Source organism: Gossypium hirsutum, chromosome D02 (assembly GCF_007990345.1).
Source record: "Gossypium hirsutum isolate 1008001.06 chromosome D02, Gossypium_hirsutum_v2.1, whole genome shotgun sequence".
NCBI lineage: Eukaryota > Viridiplantae > Streptophyta > Magnoliopsida > Malvales > Malvaceae > Gossypium > Gossypium hirsutum.
In genome coordinates, this window is record NC_053438.1 from 46907267 (window position 1) to 46931804 (window position 24538).

Consider the following 24538-nt stretch of genomic DNA (forward strand, 5'->3'; position numbering starts at 1 on the left):
CTTGCACATTCACTTAATACGTTAGCCTTCATTTAGACTTATTTTGGCCCCTAAGGTTATATAAATGGCTCAAATCACACTTTTTATTATTGACAAACTAAAGATGAAATTTATGTAAAAACATAACTAAATTTCTTTTATACAAGCTCTTTAAATTCGAAAAAGTGTTTAATCTGCTACAACGAATTGCAACAGATCAATAAATAAAGCAAATTTTATAAGATGAACCAATATTTTGTAGTCCCTTATAATTTTTGGTACTCACCTCATATTTTTTGGTATTCTCTCGTGTTTTTTAGCACTCCAAAAATTATAAGGTAATACAAAAAAAATGAGGAAGTACAAAAAAAAATTAGAAAGTACCAAAAAATATGAGGGAATATAAAAAATTATGATATTTTATTAAATTTGTTTCATTTATTTAATTTTTCATATTTCTTTAAAAAACTATCATGAAATATATTTTTTCCTTGCAAAATTTACCATGAAAATAATAATTTAAAGTTTACCAAATATTTTTGTTACATAATCCCATTGAAATTTCTTAGTATTTAAAAATAATATATTTTACTCGAAAATTATATCTCATACCAAATCATCATTTTGAAACCATACAAAAAATAGGTATACTAAAAAATATCAGGAAGTAACAAAAATTGTGAGGGAATATAAAAAATTATGAGAAAATACAAAAAAATATAAAAAAAAAGTGCCAAAAAAATGAGGAACCACCAAAAATTTTGAGGAAATATCAAAAAAATATAAGTACCAAAAAATTTTGAGGAAGTATCAAAAATTATAAGGGAATACAAAAAAAAACCATGAGGAAATACCAAAAATTATGAGATAATACTAAATAGCGTAAGAGGATACAAATTTTTGGTTCGTGCCATAAATTTTTTCATTTATTTAATTGTTTGTATTCTTTTTAAAATTATCATGCAATATAACTTTTTCAATACCAATTTTTAACATTAAAAAATTATAATTTAACAATTACACTTTTTTTCCATTACAAACATCTCATTAAAATTTATTAATATTTAAAAATAATATTTCTTATTTAATCCAAAATTATATCTCATACCAAACATTCTTTTCAAAACAATACCAAAAATTATAATAGAATATCAAGAATTTTAAGAAAGCATCAAAAACTATGAGGAAGTACCAAGATTTATGAGGAAGTACCAAAACTTACGAGGATGTATCAAAAATTATGAGGAAATACCAAAAAATACGAAGAAAAACCAAAATTATGAGGAATTTCCAAAACTTAGATGTATAAAAAATTATGAGTGACTACCTGTGAGGATACCAAAAAAAAAATTTTGAGGAATTGCCAAAAGAGGATGTAAATATAAGGGTGCACCAAAAATTATGAAGATGTTCAAAAAAATTTACGAGAGAATATCAAAAATATGAGGGAATACTAAAAAAAGAGTACCAAAAAATATGCGAGAATATTATAAAATATGATGGAGTATAAAAGAAAATAAGGATTTACCAAAAATTATAAGAATGTACCAAAATTTATGAGGAACTACAAAAAATTATTAGAGAATACCAAAAAATAGGAAGATGTAAAAATATGATACTAAAAAATATGAGGAAGTATAAAAAAATTATGAGAGAATACCATGTTGAAATATAGGAGTATCTCAGTAGAATAAACTTCTTTCTTCATTGAATGTAGGGGTGTGCATTCGGTTAACCGACCAGTTAACTGACCCGAAATAGTTATAATCGAATTAACCAACCTTCAAAATTTTTTAACCGTTAACCGAACCGATTTTTTTAAAAAAAATTAACCGAAACGAAAATTTTTCAGTTAAACCAGTCGATTAATCGGATTAACCAAAAATCATATGATTTCTATTTTTGGTTAAAAATTAACCGATTAACCGATTTAACCGATTTAACCGATTTAACCGATTTAAATCACTACATAATTAAAAAAATTACATAAGTCTTTGAATCACTATATAATTAAAAACATTACATAAGTCTTTGAATCACTACATAATTAAAAACATTACATAAGCCTTTAAATCACTATATAATTAAAAACATTACATAAGTCTTAAAATTAACACATAATTGAAAAGTAAGTCTTTAATATTCTCCATTTATATCCATTTCTTCTCTCCAAAAAATCTCCATTTGCATTAAACCTACAAAAAAAATATGTGCAAAAATTTAGCATATAATAGAAATATACGGATTTTAAAAAAATTAAATAATATAAACAAATGAATAGATTATAAGTTAACAAGAATAAGATAGTAAGCATACCCTTCAACTCACGAAAGCTCATGAATTTAGGGTAGGCTCGGTTGCATTCCAAGAAAAGTCTAAACATTGAATCAATTAAATAAGTAGGAGTGATATGGTAAAAAAATTGAAACTATTAAAATAAAACAATAAATATACCATTTTCGATCTTGTCAAGATCTTGGATTTGTTCTTCAATCTTTTTGATGTCTTCTTGTGATGATGATTTTCGAATCCAATCTTGAGTACACACAAGAGCTTGTACAATTTTAGGAGTTAAAGAACTCCTATATTGATCAAGCACACGTCCTCCGGTGCTAAATGCAGACTCTGAAGCAATCGTAAAAATCGGTATAGCTAACACATCTCTGGCCATTTTTGAAAGAGCGGGAAATCTAGGGCTGTTCACTTTCCACCACAATAAAATCTCAAAATCTTCAACAAATTCCTCATTAGCCTCAGCTAGATATTTATCCAACTCAGATGTTTTATCTTCACCACAAATTTCCAACTCACGCTTTTTATACAAAGCTTGCATTCGCCTTTTCATTTTTTGTTGTGGTTTACCGAGAGAAACATGTGTTGGCACACTCAATTGACTACAAGTACTATGAAGTGGAGGCTTATACTCATCAAACAATTCATACAAAGATTCCTTCAATTTTTGCATCATTTCACAAGCTTTTTTAGAACTAGACATTTCACTAAGTGCAAATTCAATATACTTTAGTTTTTGTCTAGGATCTAAAATACAAGCAACAAACATAAGCAAATTCATCTTATCAATATCACCCCAATACTTATCATACTTCTCTTTCATCTTGATGGCCATAACACTAAAATCAACATTACTTTTTAACTGAGCATCTCATAAAAGAATATCAATTTCAGAAAGCTCATCAAAAAATTTATTGGACGTGACATATGAAGTGCTAGATATACGCAAAGTGACTTCATAAAAGTGTTCCAAGAAATCCCTCAAGTTTCTAACATTATCCCAATCATCCACACTAGGCCAACCCTCCCCCCTTTCAAGTTCAGCCCTAAAGTTTGTATCTTGCTCCTCAAATCTCTCAAAAGCTCTCTCAAAGTTCTGAGCAATGTCTAACATTAAGTAGGTCGAGTTCCACCTAGTACAAACATCAAGACACAACATCTTCTTGCACTCTATCTTTTCCACCACAACACACTCCTTAAACTTTTGTATTCTAGCTGTAGATTGTCTCACGTATCTAACAGCCCCCCTAACACGTTCAACAAATTTATTCATTTCCTTTAAGCCTTCCACAACAATCAAATTCACAATGTGTGCCATGCATCTCATATGAAGATATTTACCATTCTGAACTAAACCCCCTCGAGGGTTAAATTTCTTTCTCAAATAACCAATAGCAACATCATTTGAACTTGCATTATCAACAGTAACAGTAAACAACTTATCAATCCTCCAATTCAACAAGCATTTCTCAATCACCATCCTAATGGACTCACCCTTATGACTAGAAATTGGACAAAAGTTTAAAATCTTTTTATTCAATTTCCAATCATTATCAATAAAGTGAGCAGTGATGCACAAATAATTAACTCTTTGCAATGAAGTCCATGTGTCAGTAGTTAAGCAAACTCTAGAACAAGAACTTCTCAAAAGTTGTTTTATCTTGATCCTTTCATCTAAATACAATTGATAAACATCCCTAGTCATAGTAGTTCGTGAAGGAATATGAAACCTAGGACATGCCACAAACATAAATTTCTTAAAACATTCACTTTCAACAAACTTGAAAGGTAATTCATCAATCACAATCATTTGTGCTAGTCCTTTCCTACATGCTTCTTGATCAAATATCCAAGTTGAAAGATTCCCTTCCCCCCCTTCAACTCCCTTTCTAGGTAACACTAGTTATCCTTGAGAATTGTCAACAACATTACTAGGATTTTTCTTACATGAACCAATATGATATTTCAATGACCCTGTACCATTTTTTTCATATCACAACAAAATTCCTTTTGACAATAATTACATTTAGCCTTACTTGCACCATCACTATTAATAATCTTAGTGAAGTGAGACTAAACTTCTGACCTTTGAGTGGCTTTTCTTTTCCCGGTAGTCCCCTTTGTTTGGCTTGAAGCTCCAACTCCTGAATTTTCAGAATCTATCGAAGTAGGAGGTGTAACACTACCTTCAATAGATGCTGGTTCGATGACATTCTGCAAGAAAAATATATATAATAAATTAAAATACATTTATAATATTAAACATGTTAGTGAAGTACGCAATATCTTTTTTATATTGTGAAATTGTTATTGATGTAAACAAGTAATTAAACACATATGTGACATAGGTAATTAAAAATAAAAAAGTATGTTTTAGAAACACATAGCCATAATAATTACTGCTTTCATAAACTAGAAAGCCATAAATTCATAAAGTGGAATTACTGCTTTCATAAACTAGAAAGCCAAAATAATTAAAGTAAAATAAAAGATATTTGTAATTAAACACATGGTTGATTATGCATTAATCAATTAGTAAAAGAAAAAAAAACCTAAGTGTCACAGTAATTCAATTTTTAACCGTATATATAGCAGACTTTCAAGTTAAACTATTGGTTGCATATAATAAAAAGACAAAGATATTTTATAATTTGAGTGCTATCAGAATAGAGACAGAAGGATTAATGGCAATTACGATGGGTTGGAAGAGGGTCAAAAAATAAATGAATACATAAGACAAAGGCAAAGGCTGGCATGGCTTGTTCCATTCTTCTTTAATGACTGAATAGAACTCTTCACTTCACTATTTATTTCTTCTAACAATCCCTATTTACTACGCTTTATTTATTTCCTTCATTCTAAATAGCTAAAAACTCATAAATATGTCCCTGATTTCTTGCTGATTATATATATAGATATCAAGTTATTCATATATTGTCATATTTCATCTTCAACCCCAGCAAATATTCTAGAAAAGACGGTAACTTGGGGTTAATTTAGGAAAAGAATGAATTAGAAAAAGTGCAGTAAAAAGAAAATGTCCAAGTTGAAAAGTAAAATAAAAAGTTTGAACAGCTAAATAAAAAGTTTCAATCTTTAACGGATTCGAAAAACGGATCGATATATATATATCAGTAAAATAAACAGTCCAACAAGAAATCCCAAATGAACAACAAGAAAACCATTAAAAAACAACCTAATGGCTAATCAAGGGAACACCAAGAAATCCCGAATGGCAGGGCAGCAGCAGGCAGCACTCAGCAGCAGGGAGCAGACGAGCAGTAGGCGGAGCACCGGAGCAAGACAGCAGGCTATTAGCTGTTCTGTTTTAGTTTTAGGGTTTTAGACTTTTATTAATTTTCAGCTGTTTGTTTTATTGGGTTGGTAATTGGTAAATGGTAATTGGGTTTGGGTAGACTTTAGTTTATTGGGTTGGTAAATGGTAATTGGGTTGGGTAATTGGGTTTATTAATTTTTTCGGTTTAACCGAAAAAAATCGGTTAACCGACCGGTTTCGAACCGATTTAACCGTTAACCAAAAAATCATAAAAGAATTAACCGACCCCCGACCGAAAAAATTTGGTTAACCGACCGATTAACCAAATTCGGTCGGTTAACCTAATTTTTTCAGTTTTACCCGAATTATGCACACCCCTAATTGAATGAGAGAGATGAATACAGGCGTATTTAATAGGTGTAAACTCATAACTATTTTCTTAACAACTAACTGATTATGCTAACTACCAAACTAACATTACTCCTGACTTAATACTCATAACATTCCCCGTGCTGTCCTGACTTCCCTTTCTTTTGTGAACTTATCCTTCATTTGGAGCAACCCTCAGTTGCTTCTTGAACTTGTTGAACAGCATTGCAGACAACGGTTTCGTCAACGCATCAGCAACCTGATCTAGACTTGACACATAACCAACTTGAAGCACACCTGCTGCTACTTTCTCTCTTACAAAGAATATGTCTAACTCTACATGCTTAAACTTTGAATGCATGACTGGATTGCCTACAACAGCAACTGCAGCTGAGCTATCACACCAAACGAATGATTTCTTCTGAATTGGAACACATAACTCAGTTAACAAGGACTGAAGCCAGACTATCTCTGCAATGACATTTGCCAAACTTCTGTATTCAGCTTCTGCTGTAGAACGAGATACAACTTGCTACTTCCAAAAGCTCCATGAGATCGGATTTCCTCCAAGAAAAATACAATAGCCCGACGTGGACCTTTGGTCATCAATGTCAGAACCCCAGCTAGAATCTGAATAACCTTTAAGCACAAACTTAGATGTTCGACAAAAATGGAGGCCATGATCTAATGTGCCCTGCAAATATCGCAAAATTCTTTTAACAGCTTTAAAATGCGTATCTAAAGGTCTGTGCATGAACGGACAGACTTTGTTGACTAAGAACGCAATATCCAGTCTGGTGATCACTATGTACTGAAGAGCACCTACAATACTCCTAAAAAAACTCTCATCTTCAATCGTACTCCCTTCATGAGCTGACAAACGACAAGTAGATATCATCGGTGTGGGAGAACAACTTGACTTTTCCATAGAAGCTTTCTTAAGCAAATCCAATATATACTTCTTTTGATTTAGCACAAGTCCATCTGAGGTGTGGTTAACTTCAATGCCTAGAAAATAGTTCAACTTCCCCAAATCCTTTAGAGAAAACTGACGATTGAAGTCTGTAACAAACTGATTAATAGCACTTGAATCAGAACCAGTGATTATGTGTCATCAACATAAACTAGGACGTACAACAAATGATTCCCAAACTTGTGAATAAAAAGAGAATTGTCTGCCTTCGAAATTTCAAACTGACTATCTAGTAGAAACTCCCTTAATTTGTGGAACCAAGCTCGAGGGACTTGTTTAATACCATACAGGGCTTTCCTCAACCTGCATACCAGCTGCTGGCCATTAACCCTTTGCTGTTTAAAACTTGGTGGTGGCACCATGTATATTTCCTCACTCAAATCACCATTTAAGAATGCGTTATTTATATCGACCTGTCGGAGAGACCACCCCAAGGACACCGCTATTGCCAAGACCACCTGAATTGTTGTAGGTTTCACTACAGGACTAAAAGTCTCATGAAAGTCAATGTCAGCTTTTTGAAGATATCCCTTTACTACTAAACGGCCCTTATATCGTGCAACCGAGCCATTAGCATTCCTTTTAACCTTAAATATCGATTTACACCCTACTGCCCTTCTACCTATAGGTAACGGCATAAGATCCCAGGTGTGATTCGAAAGCAAAGCCTGGTATTCAGTTTGTGCAGCAGCTGTCCACTCAAGACTCTAAAACGCTTCTTCTATAGATGATGGTTCCTTCTCAGTCACAACTGAAGAATACAACTTAGGCCTGTAGATGCCAGACTTAGATCGGGTCTGCATAGGATGAGTGTTCACAGTAGTCTGGCTAGGAGCATCAGACTGAACGATAGGCAAAGGCACACACTGTCCACTAGGGGAATCGAACGACTGAGGTGAAAAGTTTCTGATAGAATGACCCGATGTAGAAACAGGCATAGAGGATGAGCTGTCAAGAGCAGTCGCCGAAGGGTTCAATGGAACTGGGTTTGCAACTAGAGGAATGTAAGATTGCTGAGGAGTTTACTGCTTGAAGTCAACTAGAGCTTTGAAAGGAAAATGTTGCTGAAATAGAAACTGAGTCTCATTAAAAACCATATGTCGAGACATAAATACACGACCATTGTCATCGAGACATTTATAGCCTTTACGATTTGGCTCAAACCAAGAAAAGTACAACACTTGGACCTAAACTGAAGCTTGTGTTGGTTGTATGGTCGCAAATAAGGAAAGCATGCGCAACCAAAAACATGCAAACAAGAGTAGTCAGGCTGAACTTTGTGCAACACCTCATAGAGACTGACTCCTTGAAGAACATATGTAGGTAGCCTGTCGATTATATGGACAGCATAAGAGAATGCAGAAGACCAAAACTCCAGAGGGAGAGATGCCTGTGCTAGGAGTGTTAACCCCATATCAACAACCTGTTAATGTCTCCTTTCAACCACACCGTTTTGTTCTGAGGTATGAGGACATGTAAGCCTATGCTGAATGCCACATTTGAACAACTCAGTGGACAGTGATCGATATTCACCCCCCAATCAATTTGAAGCATTTTTATAAAGAACCCAAATTGTACTCGAACCATTCGTTGAAAATGAAGAAAATAGGTAAACACTTCAAACTTAGCCTTGATAAAATACAACCACATATACTTGCTATGCATATCTAAAAAAGACACATAGTAAGAAAATCCATTTGACTTATCATGAGCTAGTCCTCAAACGTCAAATACAACAAGCTCAAATGGCAAGGAATACACTGTTTTTGAAGTGCTGAATGGAAATTTATGAGATTTGCCTAATTGACAAGTAGAACAAACACTTGGAAAATAATATGCTTGAAAGAAACATTACAACTTCGCAAGACTTGAGAAAGAACGTTGTTACATGGATGCTCGAGTCGTTTATACCATAGCAAAGGTGCTGAAGAAAGCTGAGCATTGCACACACTCATAGAGTTTACTCTTGGTACAGCAGTTGGCTTGAAAGAACCAGTTGTAAACACATCAAAACAATAGAGACCTTTATGTATGTGGCCCAATAGAAGAACCTTCCCTGTCTGAATGTCCTTCACAAAACATATATAGGGGTGAAACTCAAAATACACCGAATTGTCCTTGGCAAACTGACCCACAGACAATAAGTTCTTGCAAACAGTAGGCACATGAAGAACATTTTTAAGACAGAGTAGCCTAGAGCAAGACATCATAAACTAGGAGCCTACATGAGCTATAGAAACATACTCACCATTTCTCATAGAGACCCTATCTGTACCTTTGTAAGGAGAAGGAGCTGAGAGATTGGTCATGTCAGGAGTGATATGATTCATGGCTCCAGAATCCGGATACCAAGTCTAAACTAAGGAACCTGTAGAAGGAGATTGAGAAGCCTGTGTAGGGGGTTGTGAATACGAGCTACAACAGGGAGAAGAGGAACTTTGCTCATAATGATGATAGTTAACAGTCTTCGAGTCATTAACATCTACACCAAAAAAAGTCATCAAATCGATGATAGCAAGTTTGAACGATATGTCCAAACTTGCCACACAACTGACACTGTGGTCTGGAACGTGACCACCCCCTACCATTTCCTCGATTTTTACCACGAAACCAGCCTCTACCATGCTCCCGGTGACCTTGTCTAAAATTTTGAGCATAACCATCAGCATGTTTAGAAGAATGAGAATTTTTGGAGTAGGAAGTTACATTAGCTTGCATAATGACCTCAGATAACAGATCCAATTCTCGAGCTTCACAATCAAGAAGCAGTTCAGCCAATAGATCTAGATACATCGGAGTAGTCGAAGCAATCACACGAACAGACTCAAATTCTAACCAGAGTCCAGCCAAGATAATGCTGACTTGTTCTTGCTCGGTAACTATACTCCCAGCAGCAATGAGACTATCATTCAGCCTTTTTACCTTTGACAAATACTTTTTAATTGAGAGACTCGCTTTCTTGAAAGAATACAAATCATGTCGCATTCTTGAAATCTTGATGCTAGATATTACTCCAAACCAATTTTCAATAGCAGACCAAATATCAAAACTACTCTTGGCTGATGTAAGATGAACCAGAACTTCATCTGAAACTGTGGACAGGAGCCAAAATGCTAGAAATTTGTCTTGTTTCTTATGAGCTAGAAACACCAGATTATCAACCAATTGACCATCGACTCCAATAACAAGAGGAGAGGAAACTGGAATAGTACCTTGTACAAAGCCTTCAAGATCATAACCTTCAAGAATGAGCAAAAGTTGATGCTTCCAAAGAAGAAAATTACTCTCAGTAAGCTTGATGGTGTCATGTTTGGAAAAGGAGTGGATAGTGTGCGACACAGCGCTGCCAGAACTTGGTGAAGGACCTCTCCCAAAATTAGAAGAGTGGCGAGGTGTATCATCCCCAGGTACAGGATCAGTAGCCATGAACCAAGAAGAAAAAATCGTGAGAAAAAAAAATTACACTATAAAACCCTTAGCTCTTGATACCACGTTGAAATATTGGAGTATCTCAGTAGAATAAACTTATTTCTTCATTGAATGAGAGAGATGAATACAGACGTATTTAATAGGTGTAAACTCATAACTGTTTTCTTAAAAACTAATTGATTATGCTAACTACCAAACTAACATTAATCCTGACTTAATACTCATAACATACCTTAAAACCTGAAAAAATACATTATGAGGATGTCCCAAAATACACGAGAAAGTACAAAAAATTATGAGGGAATAAAAAAAAGAGAAAATATAAAAAAATTTATGAGAGAATACCAAATAGCATGAGAAGATACCCAAAATTGTGAGGGATGTTAATTTTTTGTTCGTCTTAATAATTTTTTGTATTTTTTAAAAATGATCATGAAATATAATTTTTTTTCTATACCAATTTTTAGCATTAAAAATTATAATTTAATAGTTACAATTTTTTTTCATTATAAGTTTTGATCGCATATTTTTTTTTGACATAATGCTTAGAACTACTCATAGTCCCTCCCTAACCCATACCCATAAATAGGAGGATAATATGCTTCAATACACTCAAACCCACGTTCTCTTATATTTGTAACAATATCTATATCAATCGAACTAAGGCTTAATCAGCAGAATATATCAATTATTAACTTATCAATATGTAAAAGGTTATTATAAGATTTAATAGGAAAAAGTTTATTATATAATTTTTCTTAAGAAGCTAACAACACAGCCTCTATCAAAAATAAATAAATCAGTAAAAAGAAATTTTCATTTGGATTTGTTTATTTTACTATAGGTTAAATTAGTTATATATGTCAAACAAAAATTATTGCACAAATAGACTTTTTTTTTTAATTAGGGAAATAGGCTGACTTTTGTATGTGTGAGACGCGCTTTCTATGCAGGTAACAAGAAAATGTGCCCAATTGATTGTACTTTTCCTTTAAATTGCATTTTTTGACTTTTTTTAATATAATTAGTATCATTGGTTAGATGGTTAAATGTTAGTGGTTATCCTTGAGTCTCAGATTTGATTCCTCTCCCACTTACATTTGTATTTTTTATTTCATGTTGTTTTAAGCTTTTTATTATTTTTAATTAATGTTTTTAACATATTAGCTCCCTTGGTTAAATAATAATAATTTTATCATTGAATCTCAAGTTCAATTCCTCCTCTTTAAAACACATTTATAGTTTTTATTTCGTGTTGTTTCAAGTTTTTTTATTTTTAATTAATAAATATTTTTATTTTTAATTCATTTTTTAATTAATATCAAATAATTATTACAAGTATCATTATTTTTAGTAAATATAATTTTTATATGAGTAATATTTATTTTTCAATCCATATCATGAGTGTAGTGAATTTTAGTATTATATGATGTACTTAAAATATTTCACATATAAACATAATGATATTTGAAATATCATACCCAAAATGTAGATGAAAAAAATTATATTTGAAATATTTTACATATAAAAATAATAATTATATTTGAAATTATTATTTCATTTTATAATATTAGAAATCATCATACCCACAATATACATGGAGAAAATACATATTTGACATATAAATATTATAAAGAAAAATATATCAAAAAAATTAGTTGATTTTATATTATATATAAAGGAGTTATTTATTTCAAATATTTTTAACAAGATGATACATGTAAAGTATATATTTTTATTATAGAATTACATATTTATTTTTTGATTTTATGAATAAAATATATAGTGATTAAAAGGCTTAATATAATATTTGGTACCTGAATTAACACTTATTTCTAATTTGGTATTAAAAAATTTTTGGTCCAATTTGGTACCTAAACTTGACACTTTTTCTTAAGTTGGTATTTAATCTTTTTGGGAGTTCAATTTGGTACTTGAACTTAACTCTTTTTCCTAATTTGGTACCTAATCTTTTTTTTGTTCGATTTGGTACTTGTCAAATGTTTTACAATTTGCTCCAATATACTAAAAATATTTTTTTGAGGTAGCAAAAATAATCAATGTATGGCCGACATGTGACAGATGACATGATATTTTTTTTATTTTATATATTCAAATATTTCTAGTTTTATGTATTTAATTAATTATTTTATTAATTGAAAATAATGAATTGCTTTTAATTTAGGGTTTTAAAAATATTTATTCATATTTAATATTAATTGGTTAAGCATAGCTCAATACCTATTTTTTTAACCTGAATTTCCTCTAAGACTGACAATATATTTGTAACATAACCAAAAAAATGTTAACACCGTTAGTATTTTGCGTAATTTTTAGGTGCCAAATTGAACCTAAAAAAAAAGCTTAGGTGCCAAGTAGAAAAAAAATTTCAAGTTCAAGTACCAAATTGGGCCCAAAAAAAGTTTAGGTACCAAATTAGGAAAAAAAAAGTCAATTTCAAGTACCAAATTGAGCCAAAAAAAGGTTTAGGTACTAATTTAGGAAAAAGTGTCAAGTTCAAGTATCAAATGTTATATTAAGCCTAATTAAAAAGATGAATTAAAAATAAATAATTTGAAAATAATATATTTATTAATTAAAAATAAAAAAAATGCTTGAAACGACATGAAATAAAAATTACAAATGTATTTAGAAAAAGAGAAATTGAACCTGGAACTTAGGATAAAATCATTATTATTTAACTAAGGAAGTTGATGTGTTAAAAACATTAATTAAAAATAATAAAAACAACTTAAAACAAAAAATACAAATGTGAGTGGGAGAGAAATTAAACTCAAGACTTAAAAGACAAAACCACTAACATTTAACAATCTGACTAAAAAAATTAATTATATTAAAAAAAAGTCAATATATGTGATTTAAAGGGAAAGCGCATACAGCTGGGTGCAGTTTACTGCCACCTGTATTGGACGCACTTTTTCAAAAAATGGTCTATTTGGCCAATAAACTTTTTTTCGCCATATATGTATATGGCCCATAATTATTTCATTTTATAATATTAAAAATCACCATGCCTACAATATATGCGGAAAAAGTAAATATTTGACATATAAATATTATAAAGAAAAATATATCAAAAAAATTAGCAGATGTTTATATTATACATATAAGAGATATTAATTTCAAATATTTTTAACATATGTAAAATATATTTTTATTATATAATTACATATTTATTATTTTATTTTATAAATAAAAGAGATATTAATTAAAAAGATTAATTAAAAAATATATTATTAATTAAAAATAAAAAAAATTTGAAACAATATTAAATAAAAATTATAAATGTGTTTAGAAGAGGAGAAATTGAACTTGATAAAACCATTATTATTTAACCATTTAACAAATGAAGTTGATACGTTAAAAACATTAATTAAAAATAATAAAAAGTTTAAAACAACATGAAATAAAAAAATACAAATGTGAGTGAGAGAGAAATTCAACCTGAGACTCAAGAACAAAAACACTAACATTTAATCATATGACCAAAACGCCTAATTAAATTTAAAAAAATAAAAATATATATATATAAATTTAAGGGAAAAACATGTCCAACTGAATATATTTTCCTATCACACGTGCAAAAAGCGTATGTAAAATTGACCTATTTCTCTACATTTTCAAAAAAAAATAAAACCACTTATGGCCAATAAAATTATTTTTGGACACATATGGCTAATTTAGCCTATTAAATATTATCCGTTTACCTTTTCATTTTCTCACAGAAAAAGAGAAAAAAATAATTTTGGTGTGTGTGTTTTGTCATTTTCATTGGTTGCAGTTAAGCTAAATTCTCCTCAGCTTCTTTTCTGAAACAGATTTTTATTTTTAATATAAATTTTAATTGTATTTTTACATTTATCTGTTTTCGTGTTAGTATTATATAAATAAATTATTTCCATTTGTTCTTGATTTCCCATCTTCCATCTTCACCTATTCCTTGCTTCTCTGCTACCATCTTCTTTCTTCTTTGTAAGCATTTCCCATTTTTTGTTTCTTTTGCTCTTGTTTATTGTAAATATAAAATTTTAGATTTTTCTTTGATCAAAGCTTCCGTTTATATGTTCTTGGTATAACTGGCTTTTTTGTTAAATTCATCTATTTGGGGCTTATCAAGTTAGTTGAACTTTTTTGTTTTTCTTGATCTCTAAATTGAGATGATCATACCCTTTTGTTCGACTTCTTGTGTTCAATTCAAAGTTTTAAACTCTATTCAAAAACGTGACGGGCTTTTGGCTATTATGACCCTTTTTTTGGGGTTTGGTTTGATGAATCTTAAACTGTATTATTGAGTATTTCTTACCTTTTTGTCATAGATTCTATTAACTGTTTAGCATGATCTACAATTTTTAAGTCTTGATGAGTTTTAACTTAATGCTGTGAGCTGCCAAAGTTAATGGCTTTATTGCTGCTGCTATATTTTCTTTCAGTGTTTTCTTTTTTTCCTTGTTCTTCTTCGACTGTTTGCTGAAGGAATTGCTTTTAATTAATTTATCTCGTGTAACTGGATATTTATGTGTTATTGGCTCTATTATATTCTTAATTCTACTTTAATTTTTTCCCCTTTTTTTTCACATTAGAGTTGGTAAAATCGTCAAAAGCATGGCTCTTTCTGAGGTTAACAATGATAGAGGAGAATTGAGGATTCTCGAAAATTTGGATGAACTAAGGACGGATTTGGCTGACTATATTGCTGAGTTATCAGAGGCTGCTGTGAAGGAGCGAGGCGTTTTTGCCATTGCATTGTCTGGAGGTTCTCTCATTGACTTAATGGGGTATCAATGCATTCCTTTTCCATCTTTGGGTCTTTTTTTTTCTTTCTCTCTTTTTGTTTCTTGTGATTCTGGTGTTCTCCCTTTTAAAGTTTTTGGTGGGAAACAGAAAACTTTGCGAAGCCCCTTATAACAAGACGGTAGACTGGGCTAAATGGTATATATTTTGGGCGGATGAACGTGTTGTAGCAAAAAACCATTCTGATAGTAATTATAAGCTTGCAAAAGACGGCCTTCTTTCAAAGGTTAGCATCTCAACCTATATTTCATTTTATGCAAGTTATTTATTTTTCTCCCTTTCTGCTTTTCAAGGACCAAATGAAGGGGAACTGTTATCATAAAATGATGTTTGTTGTTCTAATATCTTATTTGGATGTCTTCTTTTTTACCTCATCTTTAGTTAATACATAAAGTACAGAATAGTCCCTTTATTGTTCTGTGATTTGCCTGATCTACACTTTGGATCTTGAAATATTAGCCTTTGCTAGAAGTCCTTATTATGTTAACTGGTAGTATTAGTTTACCTATGATATGCCAACATGTGATTCTTCATGAATGGATTTCTTATTTTCAGTGGTTCCCATGTTTGCTCTTTGAATTCGTTTGATGGAGTATCAACTTTGACATTAGAAGGTGTGAGATTGAGTATTCTAGCCTCTTTCGGCAAGAGTTACTGACATGAATTTATCAAGTACTGTTTATGTTGTTTTCAGTTGAATTAGATATTTGGTTTTAACTACAAAAAGAGCTTCGGGTTTACTGATATTCATAAAATTTTTGGAAATTTCTTCATTCAGCTCTGGTTTATTTTTACCCATCTCTTTTATATGACCGATCCTTCCACTTGAATGGCCTTTACCAGGACATTCAATGGTTCACAGTGCCATCTCACCACAATATAAAATAAAGCAACCCGCTACTTTTTCTCTTAAGAGGGCAATACTGGCTGGTGAGGGGTTTAAACACTTGCTATAATAGACAGTATGGAAGTATAAATTTCCACATGATTTGAGGAACATTTTTGGTGGTTCTACCTTTCTAAGAACTTTTGAGCTTGTTCTAATTACTGATTCAATCGGTTTTGTTCCAAGATAAACTGTTTGTCCTGAAAAGCTAAAGGCCTTACGGTAAAACTGTCATTTTATCTTTTGCAGCCCTCCTAGACTTGGTTTTTTTATTTCCTCAAAGATGATAAGTTTGTGTATTTGGAGCCTTTGAGTAATTTTTCATGATATTCATGATCAGACAAATTTGAGAATTCTTTGGCTTGCTGATCTGTTACTGCTGCTTTCTGTACCTCTTGTCCCTTCTCACATCTTACAAAATAAGTTAGAGAAAAGCTTTGATGAATGCTTTTTCATTGTGTTATGTGGAACATGGAATGAACTAACTAGCTAGTATATCATGCTTCACACCCCTTTGAAGTAGTTGGTCAGGAAAATGACTAAACTAGAATCAAACTGAACTTTGATTGTGGTAAAATTTAGGTTACCATTATTATTTTATTACATCTAGTATTCAGGAAGTGACCATAAAAAGAAATTGTATTGAATTATTGTAGAAATATTTGTGTCAACAGTGACACTGTTTTCTTTTATTGCCTCGAGGGCTTCCATCCATATCTTGATATTCAAGTTCTTAATTCTGCAATGCTTTCTTCAATGGATAGATTGAACTGAAAAATTATGCTTCAGTTTGTTTTGAAAAGTTTACACCTTAAAGTATACGCTATAATGGCATATACCTTGTATTTGTAGGTGCCCATTGTTCCTAGCCATGTTCATTCTATCAATGATTCAGTTTCTGCAGAGGAAGCTGCTGATGAGTACATGTTTGTTATCCGACAGTTGGTGAAAACACGAATGGTTAGTGTTTCCGACATTAGTGACTGCCCCAAGTTTGACCTTATCCTTCTTGGCATGGGACCTGATGGTCACATTGCCTCACTATTTCCTAATCATTCAGCACTCGATGAGACTGATGAATGGGTAACTTTCATAATTGATTCCCCCAAACCTCCACCTGAGAGGATAACATTCACTTTGCCTGTCATCAATTCAGCATCCAATGTAGCAATGGTTGTGACAGGTGAGAGCAAAGCAGAGGCGGTGCATTTGGCAATTGATAATATCGGACCTGACTGCCCATCACTGCCTGCTCGGTTAGTCCAACCAACAAAAGGGAAATTGGTATGGTTTTTGGACAAGCCAGCTGCATCGAAACTGGATGGTCTTCAATTTTCCGAGTAAGGTCTAGTTTTTTTCTTGCCAAACTGTATGTTTGTACGTAGTTGGAGGGTTTCAAAACCCGTTGATCCCTGTCCTCGATTAGTTCCTGTTCCTTTTTCTTTTATTCTGGTTTTTTTTCCTTCTCTTTTATATTTGAAGTGGGAAGTTTGGAATCCATTTTGTAAGGAGAGAAAACAAATAAAAGTTGGAGTCTTAATGCAAAAGGTTATTCCTGGTTCAGGTTCCGTTCTTCTGACATGGATAATCAAACTCTGGCAATTTCTGTTTTTTGCATGGATCAAAGTACCATCTCTCTGTTGTAAAGATGGATTATAAATTAGTAATTACTTCAGAAAGTGTCTGATGCATCTATATAAGGTGGCAAATAAAAGCCCTTCTCATTCATGATTGTACTAGTGAAACATTCTTCGTTAGAAAAGATGGTTGGGATTATCACTTGGATGACAAGGAAATGTTATCATTTCATTATCTTAATAGGTTCTCTGTTGTATGATCTAAGAGCAGATTGGAGTGAAACAAAAAAGGCTTCCCCCTTAAGACTATTTCACTGCTAATGGCATCTCATATGGTCATATTCAAATCAATGTCTTCATCCATTGTAATGATCTAAGATCCCATTTAAAGAAAAAAAACAAAAAAGAAACAAAATGCTCTGGACTTCAGTAGGTTAGCTTCAAGCCTTCAACTAAAAATTTTACATGGATGATGGTCCAAAATAAGCAAAATACCTAATCTGCCTCATGACGTCAGTTGGAATAAAAGATTAGCTTCTTCACCTACTCTTAGTTACCCGTAATTAAATAATGGAGTGTGTTTAAATATCTTCATTCTGTTTCAAGAAAGAGACAGTAGTTGATTTAGGAGGCATATTCTAATGGGATTAGACCAAACCACCCAACAAACCTATCAAAATTTAAGTTCCAAAACTATATTTAGTCGTTATTTGGCTATGGGTATCTATATTGTATAATATATTCGACATAGGTATGTTAATTTTGTTGCACATACACAGGTATCAAATACGAGTACTTCCAATGAAAACTAAACCTTACTATCACAGCTAAATATGCAAAAATTAATACTTCCAAAGAAAAGTGCCCTGACTACATTTCTTAGGGATGTGTCATTCAAGCAAAAGCTCTAGGGAAAGTGAGTATATGTTCAGTAGAAGATCTTCAGTTAAAGGTGTGTAGTACAATAAACTGTTCACAACCAAAGCATTATTGTACTGCTTTCAAACAATAGCATATTCTAAAAAGATAAGATTAAACAACTTTTAAGCTTTATAAGAAAAATCCAGCAATGAGTTTGATGTTTAACAAAAAAACAATCAATTTTGTTCCAAAGATCTAAAGGAATCTCTTTCTTTTTCCCCTTCTCTATCTTTCTAAGATGGTAAAGCCTACGGTGTTTGCTAGAAGTTGAAGGAATTAATACTGAGAAACATCTGGGATTGGAATATATGTGCTCTTCATTCAATTCAAACTTGGTTTCTAAGTTAACAATAAGATTCAATTGATGCATAGGATTTTGAGTGCATTGGGTTTTAAGTCTAGATTCTAAAGGGATAGATTAAACAAAGTTCATATAAAGAAATAGCTTGAGCTTGCCAGTGACATTCATTTGGATGGCAACTGATAAAAACCAAAGATGAAGATGCTTTTCATGGACTAGCATTTTATTATTCAGGGACATATATACCCACAAAATCATCAATTTACTACATCCTCAAGCTCATTTAACTGGTTCAAAACTTAAAACAATCCAATTTGACAACAAATCCCTTCCCCTTGTATTACTACAAGCATTTTCCCTGTTCTTCAATCCTATCATGCATGTATTGTAAAGAAGGTAATCAATGAACAAACCCTACCCTCAGATTCTAAAAAATAAAAATGGCTAAATGTTCTTAATCATTATCCATCTAATTATTCAAAATTTTGGGAAGTATTCCCTTTCAGCAGCCAATAGGGAAAAATCAAATTGCATTACTTTTTACGGAGGTATATGAAACCAGCCACCACAGAGATTCCAACAATTGCAACAGGAACAGCCCAATATTGCTTTGTCAAATCCATGAGATTCCGAGAGTAATTGGCTGTTTCCTTCTTGGATGCAATTTCAAGTTCTGGGATTATTGGAGCAGATGTGTCAAGCTCACCAATGTAAAAGTTCTGCATGAGCTCCTTTGCACTTTTGCTGTGTCCGGCATCTTCAAAATCATCTGTTGCATCCTTCCCTTCAAGAAAATTATCAGAAGCATGTCATTCGAGGATGCATTATTTCATAATCAGGAAATTCTAAGCTCGCTTAACAAGAAATTTATTAGTCAGTAAGCATAAGAGTATCACCTGTCGCTGCAAGCACTACATCATCACCTCCTGGATGCTCATCCAAATAAGGAGTAACATCATATACCTAAAAAGGGAAAAGACTTTGTATTCAATCAAGATACCAATTAATGGAAAGGAGTTCATTCCCATATCATAACATTTTGATGTTCTTCAAAGGAAAATCGAGCATAAGCGATTGTCCATCCAAGGTGTTAGCTCACCGAGTTCATCACGTCCAACCAAAATTTTGAAGACATGATTGATCATACAGTTAGAGTCTTCAGAAAGATCTACAGTAATGTTTAAATACTAGAGTCCATCGGTAGAGGACATCAAGTTGCGTATGCAATTCCTAGATGTTAAAACTAGTACATAAACCTCAAAACCAGGGGAGCATTAATCAATTAAGAGATGAATCCAACAAAAGGGATTAACAACGACCCTATGGCTAGCTTCTTTAATACAATTAGCAGGACAACACTAAGCCATTAGGTGGCTACTTTAAATAGAAACCATAGATGAGCAGATGAGGCCACCTTAAATATCATTGGGAGAATTCCTATGGCAAGTAAAACTAGCCAAGATCAACACAAATGAGTATGGTGACAAGAAAGAATCCTTCTAGAGACGACAAAATACAATGCACTTAGTTCTTCCATATGTAGAGGGTTCTTTTGCTTAAGTGAGGGAACCTTATAAACCAGTAAAATGGAATATCGTGAAAAGATGACGGAGAGGAAGATCAGAGTAAACCTTGGAAAACAAGTGCGGTGGCAAGTGGTGGTGATGGAAGCAATAGGTGGCTAAGAAAAGTAAAACTACGGTGGTTGTGATTGTTTTCAAAGAGAGTTGCAAAGAAAATTTAGAACATGTTTTAAGTTTGCCAAAAAGATCCAAACATCCTAAAGAAACGTTCAAGCCTCAATTTCTAGGTCTCAAAGGGAAGTTATTAATGAACCGATATAGAAATAAATGGGACTGAACATGCTAATAGTGGATAGTGAGATTGGGAGAGATTATCGAACGTGTTTCCAAAAAAGAGGGAAATTACAAATACCGTGAGGAAGTTAACACTCGCGTAATATTTTTGGTAAATTGAGCATTACTTGTGTGTTCAAATATAAGTGTCCTTTCTGTTTAACCACAAGGGAAAGCACTAGTAGTTCAAGGAAAGATTAGTAAGTGTACTTCTTAACAATGTTTGTATTCTAAACTTCCAAACCATGCTCTCTAAGACATTCCAATAGAGGAGCAACTAGGAATCCTACCAACCTTCCAAAGTTAGCTCCACAACTTTTGCATAGTTGCATGTCTTTCCAACAACTCCAATTTTAAGTAATGTAAAGTACTGTATATCATTGCATGCTAGGGAGCATCCCATGTTACGGAGTGGATTGTCATGGAGTGTTATTACAAAAGTGTCACCCTGCAAGGGATTGTATTTCCTGAAACTCCTATTGATAGAAGGCTTAGTAACTAAAAACGAGCATCTGCACCGCAAAATGAATATTGAGTCATGGACTCAACATTATAATTAGAAGGTACGTGATTATTTTCTTACCAAAATACAAGTTGTACCCAACAAGCATATTATAAGCTCAGCACAAGCATAATCATCGTCCTCTTCAAGCACAACCCTACGAGCATTATGAAAATTCAAAAACTTGGGTTTGTTTTGCAACTCTTAATCTAACCCTTTTGCACCAAAAAGTTAGAGAAAAGACCAAAACTTTCCATAGAGTTAGCTTAAATTGTGTTTTGTGTTTGAGATTAACCTGAATAGTTCCAGGCAATTAAGAGACAAGCAAAGACAAAGCATTAAAACGTAATGCGGCAATTATCCAAATGCAGTTTGAACTTGCTGTAAATAAAAATCAGAACAGAAAAGGCATCTAATACAAGAATTTTTATTTTTTTTTTTGAAAGATGAAGTTTAATTTTCAAATAAGCATCGAAAACACTCAGAAAACTGTTGCGCTCTTAAGGCAAAATAACTACGAGACAGAGTCAAAAAGTTCAAGAGCAAAACCATAATCCCAGGAGAGACAAAAGGATAAAAAAAAACCTTAAGATCCAAACCAATAATAAAAACTAAAAGGGAGGGAAAATAAACCTTGCCGTCAATAACGACCCAACAATCGTCTTTGGTATTGTGCTGAGAGGCTTCTTCCATGGTATAAAGCTTTGTAAGGGTCGGCATGCTTGAGGCTCCTTTTGCTGATCTCTTTCAGTTCTCTATTGGCGGCTGTCTCGGTCTGAAAGTTGTTCGTTCATAAACAAATTGGACTATGGCGGCAATTCTTTTAGGTTAAAATATGTCTTAAATGCATGTATTCTTTGTAATTTTGTAATTTACTCTTTTTACTTTTATTTTTACTTCAAAATTTATATTTAAGTATCAAAGTCATTTGTTAAATTTAAAAGAGTATTTTTTTATTTCTAAATATCCCCACAACAAATTTAATTAAAAAAAAACTAATTGACTGACAATTGTACTGAACTTTAAAATTTTAAAAATAAAGAATTAAATTTCAAATTTGTGAGGCGTACAAAAGACCTATAGTATATTGTAACCACTCTTTTATGGTAAACTATAAAATTAGTTCTGTATATTATATTTGAGTAAATTTATGTTTTGGTCTTAAAACTTTAAAGAATTACCATATAATACTACTGTTATATGTAGATTATATTAGAGTCATTCAATCATTAACTCCTATTAAATATGTAATGACAAGCTAATCTGATAGATGAATTTTATCACTCTCAAATAATCCTTTTACTCTCTTTTTTTATTGAATTTATTTTTAATTCCTTATTAACTTTCCTATCTTTTCCCCTTTTTCTTTTTCCTTCTCATCTTTTCTCTCTCTTTTGTAAAACTTGATTTGATTCAAAAAAAAATTAATTTTTTTAAATTTCGAGTTAATTGAATCGAGTTATTCAAGTTATTCAGTTTTTTCGAGTCAACTTGAATAAGTAATTCAAGTTTCGAATTTAAGTCGAGTTGAATTTTACAATTTGAATAACTCGAGTAATTCGAATAACTCAAATAACATATTGATATAAATACTCTTTAGTTCTTGTCAATTTTGAAAATGAGCAAATTAATCTCTCTCACAAAAAAATTTTAAAAAAATAAAATAATTTTTAAAAATTCAAAAAAAAATTAAAATTTCCAAAATTTATATTTTTAGTAAAACTCTAAAAAATTCTAAAGAATATATAAATAATTTTTAAAATTTTTAAAATGATAATTTTGGGACCTAAATAAGTAAATTAACAATTTAAGCTTATCATACTAAATATATTTTTTTTCTCTTAATATGTTTTGAAAGAGTTTCAAATATATATGGTTTCAAATTTATAAATTCTAAAATGGAATTAGTTATACTATAACAAGATTTTAATTTGACATGTTTAATTTTTTATTTAACTCGAACAATTTCACTCGATTCAACTCGACTTGAATTTTATTTCACTTGACTCGATTTGAAAAATAAGATTCGTCAGCTCGATTAACTCGAAACATTTTCTCTCGATTCAGTTGAACGCTCACCCTTACCGCCAACAACTTTGGTGCCATCTCCCTTGGTCTTATTCGATCACAAAAAATCAATTTTGTAATTTACACCAAAATTCAATATTATTAAAAAGAATAAACTACCTTAGTAGTCACTAAACTATTAAGCTATTTTTTAGTCACTCAATTATGAAAAATTGCAAAACAGTCACTCAACTATTTGAATTTTGTCTTTTTGAATCCATTTCCATTATCTACCATTAACTAGATAATAAAAGGATATAGTAATTTTTTAATTAGTGTAATAACAAATTTAACCCTCAACTTTTATATTTTCTATCAATTAAATCTTAATTCTATTTTAAAATATAAAAGAGTGTTTAATACTATTTCAGACAAAAGCAAATCAAATATATTATTGAAAACCAGTGCCATCGAGGCCATGGTGCAACAAATTATGAGCAATGCAATCCTTGGCTTGTCATGGATCACAAATTAATATAAGGGATCACCTCATCATCGAAAACATCTAATTTAGCTCAGCCTCCACTTTCACATTTCTCATCTCGGAAACATTATGCAAAACGCAGCAAACCCCAAACACAGTCAGCAATTCTTCAGCTTAATTTACATCTCTTTTGCAAAATTTCCCACATTCATCTTGGGATAAATCCGTTAAGTAACGAGCAAGTAAAATAACAAAGAAATTAAAAAGATCAAACACAAATATTTTACATGGAAAAACTCCTCCGAAGAGGATAAAAAAATTATGGACAAAGATAATTTCACTAAAACGGTAAAAAAAGAATAGTACAAAAGATGAAGATAAAACTAAACTCCGAAACTCAAAGTAAAAACCCTCAAAACGTAAACACAAAATTCTCTTAAAGCTTGTAAAAATTAATATCTAAATGTGTAATGAGTTATTTTTCCAGGGTGGAAAAAAGAATTATTTATACGCTAAATTTGTAGGTCAAATAATATTAAAATAACCTACAATAATCAAAGTTTAAGTAGTAAAACTAAAAACAGAGTTTAACTGGAATAAGAAAAGCCGAAAAATACGAGGCATAACTCCGCAAATCTCCACCTTAACTCATATTTTCACAACGGACTATGCAGGATATTTGTTGGAAAAACGGGTTTGAAAAACGTAGCAGAAAATAAATTTAAGGAAAAACCAGAATTTTAAAAATTTTTCCAAAACAAAATATTGGTTATGATATCTAAAGTAATAAACACTTAATCAAAATTTTACCTTTTCAATCCGTCTAGGATGAGCTCTTCGATCGAGTAGCCTTCTTTGCTATCCTCAAGCTCA

At 31.8% G+C, this 24538-nt stretch overlaps 3 protein-coding genes across 8 annotated transcripts; 1 reads left to right on the top strand and 2 right to left on the bottom strand.

Annotated features, from left to right (window-relative positions):
* Nucleotides 1–2505: 2505 nt before the first annotated feature.
* On the bottom strand, nt 2506–10453 carry LOC107936195 (retrovirus-related Pol polyprotein from transposon RE1). Of its 4 annotated transcripts, none has more exons than XM_041088595.1 (3): nt 9166–10453; nt 5468–8959; nt 2506–4485 (listed from the first exon to the last, which is right to left on the bottom strand). In XM_041088595.1, the coding sequence occupies exon 1, from the start codon at nt 10314–10316 to the stop codon at nt 9366–9368; it is 951 nt and encodes a 316-aa protein (XP_040944529.1). In that variant the 5' UTR covers nt 10317–10453; the 3' UTR covers nt 2506–4485; nt 5468–8959; nt 9166–9365. The 4 variants fall into 4 exon arrangements, with proteins under 4 accessions (XP_040944529.1, XP_016724375.1, XP_016724367.1 ...); XM_016868886.2 differs by having other exon boundaries at nt 5468–8950; nt 9139–10453; XM_016868878.2 differs by having other exon boundaries at nt 9139–10453.
* Nucleotides 10454–14038: 3585 nt separating this feature from the next.
* LOC107936207 (probable 6-phosphogluconolactonase 1) lies at nt 14039–17580 on the top strand. 3 transcript variants are annotated; one of them, XM_016868907.2, is made up of 4 exons: nt 14039–14120; nt 14921–15115; nt 15222–15357; nt 16870–17580. In XM_016868907.2, exons 2-4 carry the CDS (start codon nt 14943–14945, stop codon nt 17359–17361), a joined length of 801 nt encoding a protein of 266 aa, XP_016724396.2. In that variant the 5' UTR covers nt 14039–14120; nt 14921–14942; the 3' UTR covers nt 17362–17580. The 3 variants fall into 3 exon arrangements, with proteins under 3 accessions (XP_016724396.2, XP_016724387.2, XP_040944530.1); XM_016868898.2 differs by having other exon boundaries at nt 14067–14312; XM_041088596.1 differs by lacking the exon at nt 14039–14120 and adding an exon at nt 14392–14410.
* A 1421-nt stretch (nt 17581–19001) lies between these two features.
* Nucleotides 19002–22009, bottom strand: LOC107936222 (cytochrome b5). Its single transcript, XM_016868917.2, has 3 exons — nt 21808–22009; nt 19713–19779; nt 19002–19600 (listed from the first exon to the last, which is right to left on the bottom strand). The coding sequence occupies exons 1-3, from the start codon at nt 21892–21894 to the stop codon at nt 19350–19352; spliced, it is 405 nt and encodes a 134-aa protein (XP_016724406.1). The 5' UTR covers nt 21895–22009; the 3' UTR covers nt 19002–19349.
* Between the last annotated feature and the right edge of the window lie 2529 nt (nt 22010–24538).

Coding starts and splice junctions, on each gene's coding strand:
- LOC107936195 (XM_041088595.1), bottom strand. CDS start 10,316: ATGGCTACTGATCCTGTACCTGGGGATGATACACCTCGCCACTCTTCT.
- LOC107936207 (XM_016868907.2), top strand. CDS start 14,943: ATGGCTCTTTCTGAGGTTAACAATGATAGAGGAGAATTGAGGATTCTC. Junction 15,116..15,221: donor TCTCTCATTGACTTAATGGG/GTATCAATGCAT, acceptor GGTGGGAAACAG/AAAACTTTGCGAAGCCCCTT. Junction 15,358..16,869: donor AAGACGGCCTTCTTTCAAAG/GTTAGCATCTCA, acceptor TTGTATTTGTAG/GTGCCCATTGTTCCTAGCCA.
- LOC107936222 (XM_016868917.2), bottom strand. CDS start 21,894: ATGCCGACCCTTACAAAGCTTTATACCATGGAAGAAGCCTCTCAGCAC. Junction 19,780..21,807: donor GGGTCGTTATTGACGGCAAG/GTTTATTTTCCC, acceptor TTCCCTTTTTAG/GTATATGATGTTACTCCTTA. Junction 19,601..19,712: donor TGTAGTGCTTGCAGCGACAG/GTGATACTCTTA, acceptor ATTTTCTTGAAG/GGAAGGATGCAACAGATGAT.